Source organism: Delphinapterus leucas, chromosome 15 (assembly GCF_059928025.1).
Source record: "Delphinapterus leucas isolate spDelLeu-1000000601 "Yukka" chromosome 15, BTC_Dleu_Yukka2, whole genome shotgun sequence".
NCBI classification, from domain to species: Eukaryota; Metazoa; Chordata; class Mammalia; order Artiodactyla; family Monodontidae; genus Delphinapterus; species Delphinapterus leucas.
In genome coordinates, this window is record NC_143143.1 from 64,336,792 (window position 1) to 64,353,771 (window position 16,980).

Sequence of the window (16,980 nt, forward strand, 5' to 3'; positions counted from 1 at the left end):
CTATTTCTGCCTTGCAAACCGGTTCATCTGTACCATTTTTCTAGGTTCCACATATATGTGTTAATATACGATATTTGTTTTTCTCTTTCTGACTTACTTCACTCTGAATGACAGTCTGTAAGTCCATCTACATCTCTACAAATGACCCAATTTTATTCCTTTTTATGGCAATATTCCATTGTATATATGTACCACATCTTCTTTATCCATTCACCTGTCGATGGGCATTTAAGTTGCTTCCATGACGTGGCTATTGTAAATAGTGCTGCAATGAACATTGGGGTGCACGTGTCTTTTTGAATTATATTTTTCTCTGGGTATATGCCCAGTAGTAGGATTGCTGGGTCATATGGTAATTCTGTTTTTAGTTTTTTAAGGAACCTCCATACTGTTCTCCATAGTGGCTGTATCAATTTACATTCCCACCAAGAGTGCAAGGGGGTTCCCTTTTCTCCACACCCTCTCCAGCATTTGTCGTTTGTAGATTTTCTGATGATGCCTATTCTAACTGGTGTGAGGTGATACCTCATTGTAGCTTTGATTTGCATTTCTCTAATAATTAGTGATGTTGAGAAGCTTTTCATGTGCCTCTTGGCCATCTGTATGTCTTCTTTGGAGAAATGTCTATTTAGGTCTTCTGCCCATTTTCTGATTGGGTTGCTTGTTTTTTTTATATTGAGCTGCATGAGCTGTTTATATATTTTGGAGATTGATCCTTTGTCCGTTGCTTCGTTTGCAAATATTTTCTCCCATTCTGAGGGCTGTCTTTTCATTTTGTTTGTAGTTTCCTTTGCTATGCAAAAGCTTTTAAGCTTCATTAGGTCCCATTTGTTTATTTTTGTTTTTATTTCCATTACTCTAGGAGGTGGATCAAAAAAGATCTTGCTGTGATTTATGTCAAGTCAAAGAGTGTTCTTCCTATGTTTTCCTCTAAGAGTTTTATAAGTGTCCGGTCTTACATTTAGGTCTTTAATCCATTTTATTTTTGTGTATGGTGTTCTAATTTCATTCTTTTACATGTAGCTGTCCAGTTTTCCCAGCACCACTTATTGAAAAGACTGTCTTTTCTCCATTGTATATCCTTGCCTCCTTTGTCATAGATTAGTTGACCATAGGTGCGTGGGTTTATCTCTGGGCTTTCTATCCTGTTCCACTTGATCTATATTTCTGTTTTTGTGCCAGTACCATATTGTCTTGATTACTGTAGCTTTGTAGTAGAGTCTGAAGTCAGGGAGTCTGATTCCTCCAGCTCTGTTTTTTTCCCTCAGGATTGCTTTGGCTATTCAGGGTCTTCTGTGTCTCCATACAAATTTCAAGATTTTTTGTTCTAGTTCTGTAAAAACTGCCACTGGTAATTTGATAGGAATTGCATTGACTCTGTAGATTGCTTTGGGTAGTACAGTCATTTTCACAATGTTGATTCTTCCAATCCAAGAACATGGTATATCTCTCCATCTATTTGTGTCATCTTTTTTTTTTTATGGTGCCAATTTTAAATACCGTTTTATTTGACATTGCATTTTCCACTTACAATACAGTGCTTTTAAGTGCAGTGTTATTTCCTTTCCCTGTGCACATATTCCATGTTCAAGTATCAAGAATGCCGAGTTTATTACAGCAGCTCAACTTTAAAACTGCCATGGAATTTGCTACAAATTTGGGTCTTCAATGTTTTGTGGAACAATGCTAAATCTATGCTAGGTTGGCTTAATCAACCTCTTCAATGGTGGGCCCAGAGGAGGCACCAGCAGATGGAGGAGCTCCACCACCAGGGAAGCCCCTGGGCACTCCTCCTGGCATTCCTCCTGAGCTCTGGTACAGCTTGGTAATGATGGGGTTGCAGACTTTTTCCAGCTCCTTCTGCTGATGTTCAAATTCTTCTTTCTCTGCAGTCTGGTTCTTATCAAGCCAGTTGATTATTTCATTACACTTATCAAGAATCTTCTGTTTGTCCTCATCATTAATCTTGCCTTGAAGTTTCTCACTGTCAACAGTAGCTTTCATGTTGAAAGCACAGGATTCAAGAGAATTCTTCGAAGACAACTCATCCCGCTGCTTCTCATCGTCAGCTTTGTACTTCTCTGCTTCCTGAACCATGCGTTCAACATCTTCCTTGCTCAAACAGCCCTTGTCATTAGTGATGGTAATCTTGTTCTCTTTTCCTGTGCTCTTATGCACAGCAGACATTGAGGATGCCATTGGCATCAATATCAAAAGTGACTTCAATCTGAGGAACACCACAGGGGGCAGGAGGTACGCCTGTGAGTTCAAATGTGCCAAGCAGGTTGTTATCCTTGGTCATGGCACGCTCACCTTCATAAACCTGAATGAATACCGGGCTGGTTGTCCAAGTAGGTTGTGAAGGTCTGCGTCTGCTTGGTGGGAATGGTGGTGTTGCTCTTGAGGACGATCATGACTCCACCAGCAGTTTCAATTCCAAGGGAAAGAGGAGTGACATCCAACAGCAGCAAGTCTTGAACATTTTCAGATTTGTCTCCAGATAAAATGGCTGCCTGGACAGCTGCACCATAAGCAACAGCCTCATCAGGGTTGATGCTCTTATTCAGTTCTTTCCCACTGAAGAAGTCCTGTAGAAGTTTCTGATTCTTGGGGATGCGGGTTGAACTACCCACCAGGACAATATCATGGATCTGAGACTTGCCTAGCTTGGCATCCTGAAGGGCTTTCTCCACAGGGTCCAGTGTGCCACGGAACAGGTCAGCATTCAGTTCTTCAAATCGGGCACAGGTAATTGAGGTATAGAAGTTGATTCCTTCATAGAGGGAATCAATCTCAATAGTGGCCTGGGTGCTGGAAAAGAGAGTGCACTTAGCATGCTCACAAGCAATATGAAGGCGACGGACAGCCTTCTTGTTCTCACTGATGCCCTTCTTGTGCTTGCACTTGAACTCTGCAATAAAATGGTTGACCATCCAGTTGTCAAAGTCTTCTCCACCTAAGTGGGTATCTCCAGCTGTAGACTTCACCTCAAAGATTCCATCCTCAATAGTGAGGACTGACACATCAAAAGTGCCACCACCTAAATCAAAGATCAGCACACTTCTTTCTGCTCCAATCTTTTTGTCTAAGTCATAGGCAACAGCAGCAGCAGTTGGCTCGTTGATGATTCTAAGTACATTGAGCCCAGCAATAGTTCCAGCATCTTTGGTAGCCTGACACTGAGAATCATTAAAGTAAGCAGGTACTGTGACAACAGCATTAGTAACGGTCTTCCCAAGGTAGGGCTTCTGCTATTTCCTTCATCTTTGTCAAAACCATGGATGACACCTCCTCTGGATAGAAAATTTTTGTCTCTCCCTTGTATTCTACTTGAACCTTAGGCCTGCCTGCATCATTCACCACTGTAAAGGGCCAATGCTTCATATCAGACTGGACAACAGATCATCAAATCTTCGTCCAATAAGGCGTTTGGCATCAAAACCCATGTTGGTGGGATTATTGCAACTTGGTTCTTTGCAGCATCATAAATCAATCATTTGGTATCAGTAAAGGCGACATAGCTTGGGGTAGTTCGGTTCCCCTGATCACTGGCAATTATTTCCACCTTTCCGTGCTGGAAGTACCCACACAAGAATAGGTGGTGCAAGATCAATGCCAACTGCAGGTCCCTTAGACATGGCTGCTGAGCGCAGGCCCGGGTCCGCTGGAGGAGAAAACAGCAATCTGGAAAGCTGCTGCCGTGTTCAATGAGACCTGATTGTGTCTTCTTTGATTTCTTTCATCAGTGTCTTATAGTTTTCTGAGTACAGGTTTTTTACCTCCTTAGGTAGGTTTATTCCTAGGTATTTTATTCTTTTTGTTGCAACAGTGAATGGGATTGTTACCTTAATTTCTCTTTTTGATCTTTCGTTGTTAGTGTATAGGAATGCAAGAGATTTCTGTGCATTAATTTTGTATCCTGCGGCTTTACCAAATTCATTGATTAGCGCTAGTAGTTTTCTAGTGGCATCTTTAGGATTGTCTACGTATAGTATCATTTCATCTGAAACAGTGACAGTTTTAATTCTTCTTTTCCAATTTGTATTCCTCTTATTTCTTCTTCTTCTCTGATTGCCGTGGCTAGGACTTCCAAAACTATGTTGAATAAGAGTGGCTAGAGTGGACATCCTTGTCTTGTTCCTGATCTTAGAGGAAATGCTTTCAGTTTTTCATCATTGAGAATGATGTTTGCAGTGGGTTTGTCATATATGGCCTTTATTATGCTGAGGTAGGTTCCCTCTACGCCCTTTCTGCAGAGTTTTTATCATAAATGGATGCTGAATTTTGTCAAAAGCTTTTTCTGCATCTATTGAGATGATCATATGGTTTTTATTCTTCAATTTGTTAATATGGTGTATCACATTGATTGACTTGCATATATTGAAGAATCTTTGAATCCCTGGGATGAATCCCACTTGATCATGGTGTATGATCCTTTTAATGTGTTGTTGGATTCTGTTTGCTAGTATTCTGTTGAAGATTTTGCATCTATATTCATCAGTGATATTGGTCTGAAATTTTCTTTTTTTGTAGTATCTTTGTCTGGTTTTGGTATCAGGGCGATGGTGGCCTCATAATATGAGTTTGGGAGTGTTCCTTCCTCTGCAATTTTTGGGAAGAGTTTGAGAAGGATGGGTGTTAGCTCTTCTCTAAATGTTTGATAGAATTCACCTGTGAAGCCATCTGGTCCTGGGCTTTTGTTTGTTGGAAGATTTTTAACCATAGTTTCAATTTCATTACTTGTGATTGTTCTGTTCATATTTTCTATTTCTTCCCGATTCAGTCTTGGAAGGTTATAAGAATTTGTCCATTTCTTCCATGTTGTCCATTTTACTGGCATAGAGTTGCTTGTAGTCGTCTCTTAGGATGCCTTTGTATTTCTGCTGTGTCTGTTGTAACTTCTCCTTTTTCATCTCTAATTTTATTGATTTGAGTCCTCTTCCTCTTTTTCTTGATGAGTCTGGCTAATGGTTTATCAATTTTGTTTCTCTTCTCAAAGAACCAGCTTTTAGTTTTATTGATCTTTGCTATTGTTTTGTTTCTATATCATTTATTTCTGCTCTGATCTTTATGATTTCTTTCCTTCTGCTAACTTTGGGTTTTGTTTGTTCTTCTTTCTCTAGTTCCCTTAGGTGTAAGGTTAGATTGTTTATTTGAGATTTTTCTTGTTTCTTGAGGTAGGATTGTATTGCTATAAACTTCCCTCTTAGAACTGCTTTTGCTGCATCCCATAGGTTTTGGATTGTTTTGTTTTCGTTGTCATTAGTCTCTAGGTATTTTTTTATTTCCGCTTTGATTTCTTCAGTGATCTCTTGGTTATTTAGTACTGTGTTGTTTAGCCTCCATGTGTTTGTGTTTTTTATGTTTTTTTCCCTGTAATTTATTTCTAATAAACCATAGTGTTGTGGTTGGAAAATATGCTTGATATGATTTCAATTTTCTTAAATTTATTGAGGCTTGATTTGTGACCCAAGATGTGATGTATCCTGGAGAATGTTCCATGTGCACTTGAGAAGAAAGTGTAATCTGCTGTTTTCGGATGGAATGTCCTATAAATATCAATTATGTCTATCTGGTCTATTGTGTCATTTAAAGCTTGTGTTTCCTTATTAATTTTCTGTCTGAACGATCTGTCCATTGGTGTAAGTGAAGTGCTAAAGCCCCCCACTATTACGATAATTACAACAGTAACTATTGTGTTACTGTTGATTTCCTCTTTTATAGCTGTTAGCATTTGCCTTATGTATTGAGGTGCTCCTGTGTTGGGTGCATATATATTTATAATTGTTATATCTTCTTCTTGTATATTTTTTATAAATTTATTATTTATTTTTGGCTGCGTTGGGTCTTCATTACTGCATGCAGGCTTTCTCTAGTTGCAGTGAGCAGGGGTTACTCTTCCTTGCAGTGCACAGGCTTCTCACTGCAGTGGTTTCTCTTGTTGTGGAGCATGGGCTCTAGGTGCACGAGCTTCAGTAGTTGTGGGTCGCAAGCAATACAGTGCAGGCTTAGTAGTTGTGGCTCACGGGCTTCATTGCTCTGTGGCACATGGGACCTTCCTGGACCAGGGTCTGAACCCGTGTCCCCTGCACTGGCAGGCATATTCCTAACCACTGCACCACCAGGTAAGCCCTTGTTCTTGGACTGATCCCTTGATCATTATGTAGTATCCTTCCTTGTCTCTTGTAACATTCTTTATTTTAAAGTCTATTCTATCTGATAAGAGTATTGCCACTCCAGCTTTCTTTTGATTTCCACTTGCATGGAATATCTTTTTCCATCCCCTCACTTTCAGTCTGTATGTGTCCCTAGGTCTGAAGTGGGTCTCTTGTAGACAACATATATATGGGTCTTGTTTTTGTATCCATTCAGCCAGCCTGTGTCTTCTGGTTGGAACATTTAATCCATTCACATTTAAGGTAATTATTGACATGTATGTTCCTGTTACCATTTTCTTAATTGTTTTGGGTTTGTTTCTGTAGGCCGTTTTTTTTTTTTGCGGTACGTGGGCCTCTCCCGTTGCGGAGCACAGGCTCCAGACGCGCAGGTTTAGCAGCCATGGCTCATGGGCCCAGCCGCTCCGCAGCATGTGGGATCTTCCCAGACCGGGGCACGAACCCGTGTCCCCTGCATCGGCAGGCGGACTCTCAACCACTGCGCCACCAGGGAAGCCCTCTGTAGGCCCTTTTCTTCTCTTGTGTTTCCCATTTACAGAAGTTCCTTTAGCATTTGTTGTAGAGTTGGTTTGGTGGTGAATTTTCTTAGCTTTTGCTTGTCTGTAAACCTTTTGATTTCTCCATCAAATCTGAAGGAAATCCTTGCTGGGTAGAGTATTCTTGTTTGTAGGTTCTTCCCTTTCATCACTTTAAATATATTGTGCCACTGCCTTCTGGCTTGTAGAGTTTCTGCTGAGAAATCAGCTGTTAACCTTATGGGAGTTCCATTGTATGTTATTTGTCATTTTTCCCTTGTTGCTTTTAACAATGTTTCTTTGTCTTTAATTTTTCTCAACTTGATTACTATGTGTCTCAGCTTATTTCTCCTTGGGTTTATCCTGCCTGGGACTCTCTGCACTTCCTGGACTTGGGTGGGTATTTCCTTTCCCATGTTAGGGAAGTTTTCGACTATAGTCTCTTCAAATATTCTCTCGGGTCCTTTCTCTCTCTGTTCTCCTTCTGGAACCCCTATAATGCGAATGCTGTTGCGTTTAATATTGTCCCAGAGGTCTCTTGGGCTGTCTTCATTTCTTTTCAGTCTTTTTTCTTTATTCTGTTCCATAGCAGTGATTTCCACCATTTTGTCTTACAGGTCACTTATCTGTTCTTCTGCCTCAGTTGTTCTGCTATTGATTCCTTCTAGTGTAGTCTTCATTTCAGTTATTTTATTGTTCATCTCTGTTTGTTCTTTAATTCTTCTAGGTCTTTTTTAAAGATTTCTTGCATCTTCTGATCTTTACCTCCATTCTTTTCCCAAGGTTCTGGATCATCTCCACTATCATTATTCTGAACTCTTTTTCTGGAAGGTTGCCTATCTCCACTTCATCTAGTTGTTTTTCTGGGGTGTTATCTTCTTCCTTCATCTGGTACATAGTCCTTGGCCTTTTCACTTTGTCTATCTTTCTGTGAATGTGGTTTTCATTCCACAGGCTGCAGGATTGTAATTCTTCTTGCTTCTGCTGTCTGCCCTCTGGTGGATGAGGCTATCTAACAGGCTTGTGCAAGCTTCCCAATGGGAGGGACTGGTGGTAGGTAGAGCTGGGTGTTGCTCTGGTGGGCAGAGTTCAGTAAAACTTTAATCTGCCTGTCTGCTGATGGGTGGGGCTGAGTTCCGTCCATGCTTCTTGTTTGGCCTGAGGCGACCCAGCACTGGTGCCTACAGGGTCTTTGGTGGAACTAATGGTGGACTCTGGGAGGGCTTACGCCAAGGATTACTTCCCTGAGCTTCTGCTGCCAGTGTCCCTGTCCCCATGGTGAGCCACAGCCGACCCTGCCTCTGCAGGAGACCCTCCAACACTAGCAGGTAGGTCTGGTTCAGTTTCCAGTGGGGTCACTGCTCCTTCCCCCTGGGTCCTGATGTGCACACTCTTTTGTGTGCCCTCCAAGAGTGGAGTCTCTATTTCCCCCAGTCCTGTCAAAGTCCTGCAATCAAATCCTGCTAGCCTTCAAAGTCTGATTCTCTGGGAATTCCTCCTCCCATTGCCAGACCCCCAGGTTGGGAAGCCTGACGTGGGGCTCAGAACCTTCACTCCAGTGTGTGGACTTCTGTGCTATAATTGTTCTCCAGTTTGTGAGTCACCCACCCAGTGGTAATGGGATTTGATTTTATTGTGATTGCACCCCTCCTTCCATCTCATTGTGGCTTCTCCTGTGTCATTGGACATGTGGTATCTTTTTTGGTGAGTTCCAGTGTTTTCCTGTCAATAATTGTTCAGCAGTTAGTTGTGATTCTGGTGTTCTCCCAAGAGGAAGTCCTGAGGGATCTTTTAATATTATCAACAGTAACAATCAGCACCACCATTTACTGAGCATCTAGTTCATGCTCCCACACTATGCTAAGTGTTTCACATGCACCAACTCATTCATTTTTTTTTTCTCCTCATCTCATTCATTCTTTACATTTACTCTATGCAGTAGGGACTGTTTCAGTCCCCATGTTATAGACAAGGAAACTGAGGTCCTAAACAGCTAAGTGACTTGCTTAAAGTGATAATGCCAGGAAGTGCTAGAACTAGAATTAGCTACCAGATCTGTGTCGACTGAAAAAAAAATGCACAACCTAAAAGTTGAGAGTTATGTTTTATTTGGCGGACAAAACTGAGGACTTAAGCCTGGGACACAGCATCTCAGATAGCTCTGAGAGACTGCTTCCAAAGACGTAAGAGAGGAGCCAAGATATATAGTAGTTTTTGCAACAAAGACCATGTAGTCGGAACATCAAAAGATTACTGTTAATTAGAGAAAACCAGGTATCTCAAGTTAAGGAATTTAGTGCTTTTCTTTGTATGGGAAGATGCAAGCGTCTGGGCTCTCTGAAATCATTCCTTTGATATGCACCTCAGCTATCTGGGCCTGTGCTTTCTCATCCTGAGTCTCCTCAGGGTGCACCTTCGGGGGTGGCTGCAGTGGCTGACCTCTAGATGGGGAGCATCCTGTTTCTATCCTGAGTTCCCTTGGGGCTCATCATAGGGGCAGCTGTAATGTGATGGCTTGAGGGCTGTGACACATTTGTTTACTGATTTTGCAGGTAACATTTTTTCATTGACATCTGTCTGACATCACAGCAGCCTGAGCTCTTACTCTGAACCACCTCTGATAGTACTGATTCTTCTTTTTCCTTGGGAAGCAAGTCCTGTCACTCAGGTCTCTTTTGGTGGAATAAGGAGAGTCGGAAGGGTCCTTGGGCGGCAAACCTCAAGAATTTCTAGTCTGGAGCATCTCATTGTTGACAAACACCAACAGTGAATAAGCAGGAGTACCTATTAACACATTTTGTTTTCCTTTTGAAAGCCTAATGAAGATGACTTCAGAGGGATGGAGTATTTTAAGTAGCTCCTTCACCAAAGCCCCAACCTTTGAAGTAAAACCCAAGCTGCTCCACTAAACAAACATCAACCCTGCCCACAGATTTGAGTTTCCTGGCCAACACCCCAACAAGGACATCACAATACAATGGCCTGGGCTTTGTCCGGGCCTGTGGCTCTCAGCGTGTCCCAGGCAACCCTGGGCTGCCACAAAGGAAGTCAAAGGAGGGCAAGTAGAAGGAGTCAAGGGGACAAAGCAAATGAGGCCACTCCCTTCTGTGGGGGCACCTGCTCCACGGAAGTCTGGGGAGAGAGGTACATAGTTTACTTCCACTGTCCCTATCTTCTTATCAATCAATTTAATTTATTTTAAATTATGTGCTCATTGAAGAAACTTTGGGAAAAAACAGATATGAGGAGGAAATAAAAATTACTCACGAACTTACTCTGCAGAAACAAGTATTACTCTTTTGGAATCTATTTCTATTTGTGTTGTAGTTTTAACATAGTTGAGATTATACTTTATTAAAATATACAATTTTGTATTCAGCTTTTAAAAAATAAATGTATCCTCACATAATTTACAATTATTTTCAAATATCGTGTGCATGGGTAAACTGTATTTTCTTTAATTACATGGGCAAACCATGTTTTACTTAGCCATTCCTCTCTCTACTTTGAAGTATTTTCCAATTTTTCTAATCATTATAAATAATCCTGCAATTAATGACTTAGCATCATAAAGCTTGGTCTGTAATTCTGCACTACTTTAGGATAGGTTATCAAAATTAAAATTCATAAATCAAAAGAACAAACACTTGAACTACTGCCAAACTGCTTCCCAAGAGGGCTGTACTAATTTATAAGTCAACTTGCCATGTGGGAAAATGCCAGTTTGATAGCACTTTGCCAGAACTGAGAATTATCTTCTAAAATCTCTGCCAATTTGAAAGGGAATAAAAAACCACTTCTTTGTTATTTCAATTTGCTTTTCTTTATTAGTTATCTAAGGAGTTGAATATTTTTTTATAGTTTTTAGTCATTTAGATCCCTTCTTTTGTGAATTCTCCCAACTGTTTTCTTCTTTAAATAAAGAGTGAATTATTCCTTCACAAATTTTATTAAATATCTAATTATGTGGTACAAATGTGAAGTATAGAAATATGACCTGCAGATTTTATAACTGAACTTTGTATATACTGCTAATAGGGATTACTAATATATTCAAAGAGAATAGTTCAGAGACCTAACTAAAATAGAATTCTTCAAATATTTTAACAGATTAGAAATGTTACTCGCTACGGTCTCTACTTACAGCTGCCAACAATGGAAAATAACTTAAGTGTCCAGCAAAAGCGAAGGCCTAGGACCCCATGACAAATATACCTGAGAAATGGAAGTGGAGGTGGGGTAGGGTGGGATGATAAAAGACTTTTACTTCTCATTTCATATGTTTGAATTTATTTTATTTTTACCACGTACTTGAACTACTCCTAAAATTTTAAAAACTTAAATTTTGATGTAAAGGAATTAACAAATGTGACTAATGTCATTCATGATTCATACGAAACAAGTAATAAAATTAAAACAAAATTGTGCATACAATATTACAAAAATGTTCATAAAATTCATTTGACAGAAATCTAGAGTGACATAATAAAAAATTTTTTTTTCTGTGGAACCAAAACAATGTGGCTGCAAAGGAGTGACATATAACTTTTTTACATTTTTTCCCCCAAACAAAATTGTTCCATTGACTTAAAGGATCTTTTGAAAGATGTTCTTAAAATGGCATACTTTACATTTTTGTGTGAGACTTCTATTGTACACACCTCAGAGAGCATGTCTTTAGTCTTTCTACCTTTGTGCTCAGCTATTTTAAAGGTGACATTTCCAAAGGCCAGTGCTCAATCCCTTCTGCCAGGCTGCCTCATACAGTCCTTACTTTAATGGACACCAGGCACCTTTATAAATGAGTCTACCTGAGCTGGACACTCTGGAAACAGGAACTGAGGCAGGGGATGTTCACAGACAGCAAAGAGTCATTTCAAGTAACCTGATAATAAGTTAAACTAAATGACCTACAGAAAGACTAACTACAACCACTCCAAGAGAAGCAATGTCTTATGAAGACCTAAGTCATTCCCATGTGCCACCCTAGAAAAGGTAAGTAAACTCTAAGTAAAAGGTCCTATGTACAACTTTTGAGTCTTTATTTCCTCAGTGTGCAAATTATTCAGCAATAATGTAGGGAAATAAGAGCTCTCATACACTTCTTATCCGAGTATACGTTGGTAAAACTCTTGAAGGCAATTTAGTGATAAATTTCAGAAATCCTAAAGAAGGTATACACACAGTGACACAATAATTCTATTTCTAGGACTTTAGAGTAAGAAAATAATTGAACATGTGTGTGACAATTACTGTTAGAAATTACATTAGAAAATTAACTGTATGGGAATTCCCTGGCAGTCCAGCGGTTAAGACTCAGCACTTTCACTGCTGTGGCCCGGGTTCGATCCCTGGTTGGGGAGCTAAGATCCCAGAAGCCACATGATGAGGCCCAAAAAATTTTTAAATTAATAGTTAAAAAAAAGAAAGAAAATTAACTATAGTATTATTTAAACAGCTGAAAACTGGGAAATTAACTAGCTATTTAATAGAAGTTGGTTAAAGAATTTCTATTTATTCATCAAGACAATGGAACAGTAAGCAGCCATGAAAAAGGACAGACTAAATGTTTACTGACATGTGGCAGACTGTATTTTTGTCCCCAATTCTTAACCCCTCCCCTATGTCCAGGCTCTTTGCCATATAACTTTGCAGTGCCCCCCCATTGTGGACAGGATGGAAATACCCACACCTGAGATCAGCCATGTTTTGTTTTGATCAATGTGATGTAAGCACATGTGATACAACCAGAAACTTCAAAAGCTCAAGCCTGATTGGGCTTGCTCACAGTTGTGTCTCTGCCATCACTACAAGAAGAATATGCCTAAATTAGTCCCCTGGTCCATGAGGATGACAGACATGTGGTGAAGAGCCCAGCCTAGATGAGCCAACTACAGTCAGCTGCTGATGCATGAATGAGCCCCGATGAAACCAACAAACTGCCTAGCCACATTCAACCTAGATCAGCTGACACCTATCTGACTTACAGACACATGAGCTAAGTAAATGCGTATTGTTGTTTTAAGCCACTGAGTTTTGGAGTGGTTTGTCAAATAACATTTTTATGATGACAGTTAACCGATACAATATTTAAAAGTGTAAAAGAAAAATGAGGGAAAAATCTGGAAATATATACCTCCAACGCTAATAGACTTCTAGTGAAAAATGGTAGATTAATCACATGTATATCATCTTTCCCTCCAATAACCTCACTAAAATGACAATAAAGCATTAAAAATAGTCTTAAATAACAAATTAACAGAAGAGACTATAGCAAAATAAATTTTAACATAATAGTGGAAACATTAAAAGCAGGAGGAAGAGGGATAAATGACTGAGCATTATGGAAGAAATTACAGCTCAAAGGCCTGCAGAGAGGAATACCAATAAAAATCAGGCCAACTCACCCCATACAAATTCTGAGAGATCCAGCACCTTGAAGGTATCAGATACTATGGCAGGTGGGGGTAAGTTACAGAGATGAGAATCAAGCTGAACGTTTGTATACAGACCAGACAGAACCCCAGGTCTCACCTCAACTATGTGCAGCCAGGTGACTATCCCTACATACCCCATCCTTCTAACATCCTTAAATAATAAGCAGACAGCCAAGGATCACCATAAATAAGAGAAAATCTACCCATATGAAAGACAGAGCCCAAGACAAACAGAAAAAGAAGGCAGGGCGGGGGCGGGGGTGGGGTGGGGGGTGGGGGGTGGGGGGGGAGGGAATCCAGGAAGACAAAGAGATTATGCTTAGAACAAATGGAAACTGAAAACAAAAACAAAACCAAGAAAACTCAGAGAGATAAGAGAGGATATCGTGGTGATAAAATAATAATGATGCTTCAAAGAAACAACTGGAGACCAAGAAAGAACTTAAATCAATAGAAAATAAAACACACAGATTAGATCAATCCAAAAAGTCCAATATCCAATAGACACCCCAAACGAGAGGACACAGAAAACAGAGAGGAGAGAGAATTTGAAAAACAGTACTGGAATATCTTCTAGAACTAAAGGACACTAGTCTTTATCTTGAAAGGGCCTACCAAGTACCCAGTAATGAATGAAAAAAAGAACCAAGTAGACATAGCATCATGAAATTTCAAAATACTGAGGATAAAAAGAAGATCTTAAATCTTTCAAAGAAAAAATTAGGTTACGTATAATGGCTTCAAACTGTCCAACAGCAACCGGGATGCTAGAACACAGTGAAGCAATGCCTTCACAATTCTGAAGGAAAATTTTTTCCAGTCTAGAATTCTATACCTTGCCCCAACTATTAATCTGGTGCTAAGTTAGAAAAACACATTTTTTCATGTGTGGAATGATTCAAAATACATATCTCACACACCCTTTCTTAGAAAACTACTAGAGGAAGTACTTTAGCAAAACCGAGGAAAAAAATCAGTAAACGAAAAAAGGAATCTAGGAAAGGGATACAATACAAGAGAATTATAAGGAAAAGTTCCACTATGACAGCTTTGCATCAAGACCAGACAACAACCAGGACAGACTGGTACAGGATGAAAGGTGTGTGAGGCAGATCTCCAGAAAAATAATGGAACCAATAAACTATTTGATGTACTTTACATTTTTTTAGAAACTACAGACCTACTTTGTTTTACTGTACTTTGCAGATATTGTGTTTTTTACAAATTGAAGGTCTGTGGCAACCCTGCATTAAGTAAGTCTATCAGAGCCATTTTTCCAACAGCATTTGCTCACTTTGTGTCTCTGTGTCATGTTCTGGTAATTCTTGCAATATTTCAAAATTTTTCATTATTATTATGCTTGTTACGGTGATCTGTGATTAGTGATCTTTGATGTTACTCTTTTAATTGTTTGGGGGCACCACATGCCCATAATATGGCAAACAACTGATAAGTGTTGTCTGTGTTCTGACTATTTCACAGACTAGCTGTTCCCCCACCTCTCTCCCTCTCCTCAGGCCTCCCTATTCCTTCCTAATATTAAAATCAGGCCAATTAATAACCATACAATGGCCTCTGAGTCAAGTTAAAGGAAGTGTTGCATACTTCTCACTTTAAATCAAAAGCTAGAAATAGGGCTTCCCTGGTGGCACAGTAGTTAAGAATCTGCCTGCCAATGCAGGGGACACAGGTTTGAGCCCTGGTCCAGGAAGATCCCACATGCCGCGGAGCAACTAAGGCCATGTGCCACAACTACCGAGCCTGCGCTCTAGAGTCCACAAGCCACAACTACTGAAGCCCGCGTGCCACAACTACTGAAGCCCGTGTGCCTAGAGCCCGTGCTCTGCAACAAGAGAAGCCACTTCAATGAAAAGGCTGCACACCACAACTAGAGAAAGCCCACGCGCAGCAATGAAGACCCAACGCAGCCAAAAATAATAAATAAATAAAAGGAAAAAAAAAGCTAGAAATAATTAAGCTTAGTGAGGAAGGCACGTCGAAAGCTGGGATAGGATGAAAGCTAGGCCTCTTGCACCAAACAGCCAAGTGGTAATGCAAATGTAAAGTTCTTGAAGGAAATTAAAAGTGCTACTCCAGTGAACACATGAATGATAAGAAAGCAAAACAGCCTTATTGCTGATATGGAGAAAGTCCAAGTGGTCTGGAGAGAAGATCAAACCTGCCACAACACTCCCTTAAGCCAAAGCCTCATCCAGAGTAAGGCCCTAACTTTCTTCAATTTTATGAAGGCTGAGAGAGGTGAGGAAGCTATAGAAGAAAAGTTTGAAGCTAGGAGAGATTAGTTCATGAGGTTCAAGGAGAGAAGCCTGTCTCCAGACCATAAAAGTGCAAGGTGAAGTCGCAAGGGCTGATGTAGAAGCTGCAGCAAGTTATCCAGAAGATCTACCTAAGACAATTAATGAAGGTGGCTACACTAAACAGCAGATTTTCAATGTAGACAAAACAGCCTTATTTCAGAAGAAGATGCCATCTAGGACTTTCATAGCTAGAAAAGAGAAGTCAATGCCTGGCTTCAAAGCTTCAAAGGACAGGCTGATTCTCTTATTAGGGGCTAAATTCTTTTATCAATAAAGTATGTTTAAATTAAGCTATGTACATTTTTTTAGACATAATGCTATTGCATACTTAACAGAATATAGTATAGTGTAGACATAACTTTTATCTGTGCTGGGGATCCAAAAAATTCGTGTGACTCACTTTATTGCCATATTTGCTTTATTGCTGTGATCTGGAACCAAACCCACAATATCTCTTAGGTATGCCTGTATTGTTAGGCACTTGAAAGATCTAGCAGAGCAACTGAGGGGAAAAAAGTGATTGGTACAGAAAGATAAAGCAAAACAAAAACAAAAACAAGCAAAAACCCCACAATTACTAATCCCAGAAAAAATAAAAGGTTGTACAAGAAAGAAAAAACAACCATAGTTATTACTTTTCCCAGCAGTGAATAATACATATACTGTCATAAAATATAGGTACCAACTACTGATTTAATCAAAGCTGTGACATAACTCCTCTAGGAAAACCAGGTAAAAGGGAAGTGAAGATATTGGTAAAAGAAAGTTAAATCTTTATCTCCCATAATAAGAATACAATAGATAATGTCTAAAATTTATAATTCATGAAACAGCAATATGCGGTCTTATTTGGAAATATGGAAATAAATACTAGCAAAAAAAAAAAGTAGTTCCATCAAAGAAGTTGAACTAGGGATGGGAAGAAAGGGGCAGAACACTGCTATTCTCATTGTAAGCCTTTTAGAAGTTTTTGTTTTTTGTTTAAACTATGTTAACAGTGACTCTCTGAGTGGTAGAATTTCAGGATGCTTTAATTTTTTTCTCTTGGCTTATCTAAATTTTCTATAAAATTACTTGTGTAATTTTAAAAAATGTTTTTAAGTGTTGTATTTTTTTTTTTTTTTTTAATCCACAGCATAAGTGTTACAAAAGCCTGCACAAATTAGGGACTGAACTTCCTTTGGGGCCTTACCTTTTATCGTGGTCAAAATGAAGAAAGCAATGAGGGTGTTGTTGATGGCGCAGGTAGACTTGGCAACACAAGACAAGACCGTGTAGGGATTTAAGAGATAGCTGGGGAAAAACACACATATTTGGCATTAGTAATCCTGGTCAAAGGACCAGGGAGTCCTGGCCACCATAGCCAGGAAGTTCAAGAGGTTTACTAAAACCATACTCAAGGGAAGGCAACTTCTTAGAAATAAGTTTTCCTAAGTAAAAGAGGATGGAGTGGGGTGGTGGCCAGTGAGTAAAAGGCACTGAACATTCACTGCCTATCCTGTGCTATGTGTTATATGGAAAACCATCATATTTC

General features: G+C 39.6%; 1 protein-coding gene across 9 annotated transcripts in view; it reads right to left on the reverse strand.

Moving 5' to 3' along the window:
- Window positions 1–16,980, reverse strand: part of PIGU (phosphatidylinositol glycan anchor biosynthesis class U) — a 111,192-nt gene that overhangs the window by 61,962 nt on the left and 32,250 nt on the right. For all 9 annotated transcript variants that reach the window (XR_016387909.1, XM_089896746.1, XM_089896745.1 and 6 more), the window contains one exon: window positions 16,639–16,739. Coding sequence is in view for 8 of the 9 variants with exons in the window: in XM_089896746.1 (XP_089752872.1) it covers window positions 16,639–16,739 (101 nt within the window). In the remaining variant the exon portion in view is untranslated. The remainder of the gene's footprint in view (window positions 1–16,638; window positions 16,740–16,980) is intronic.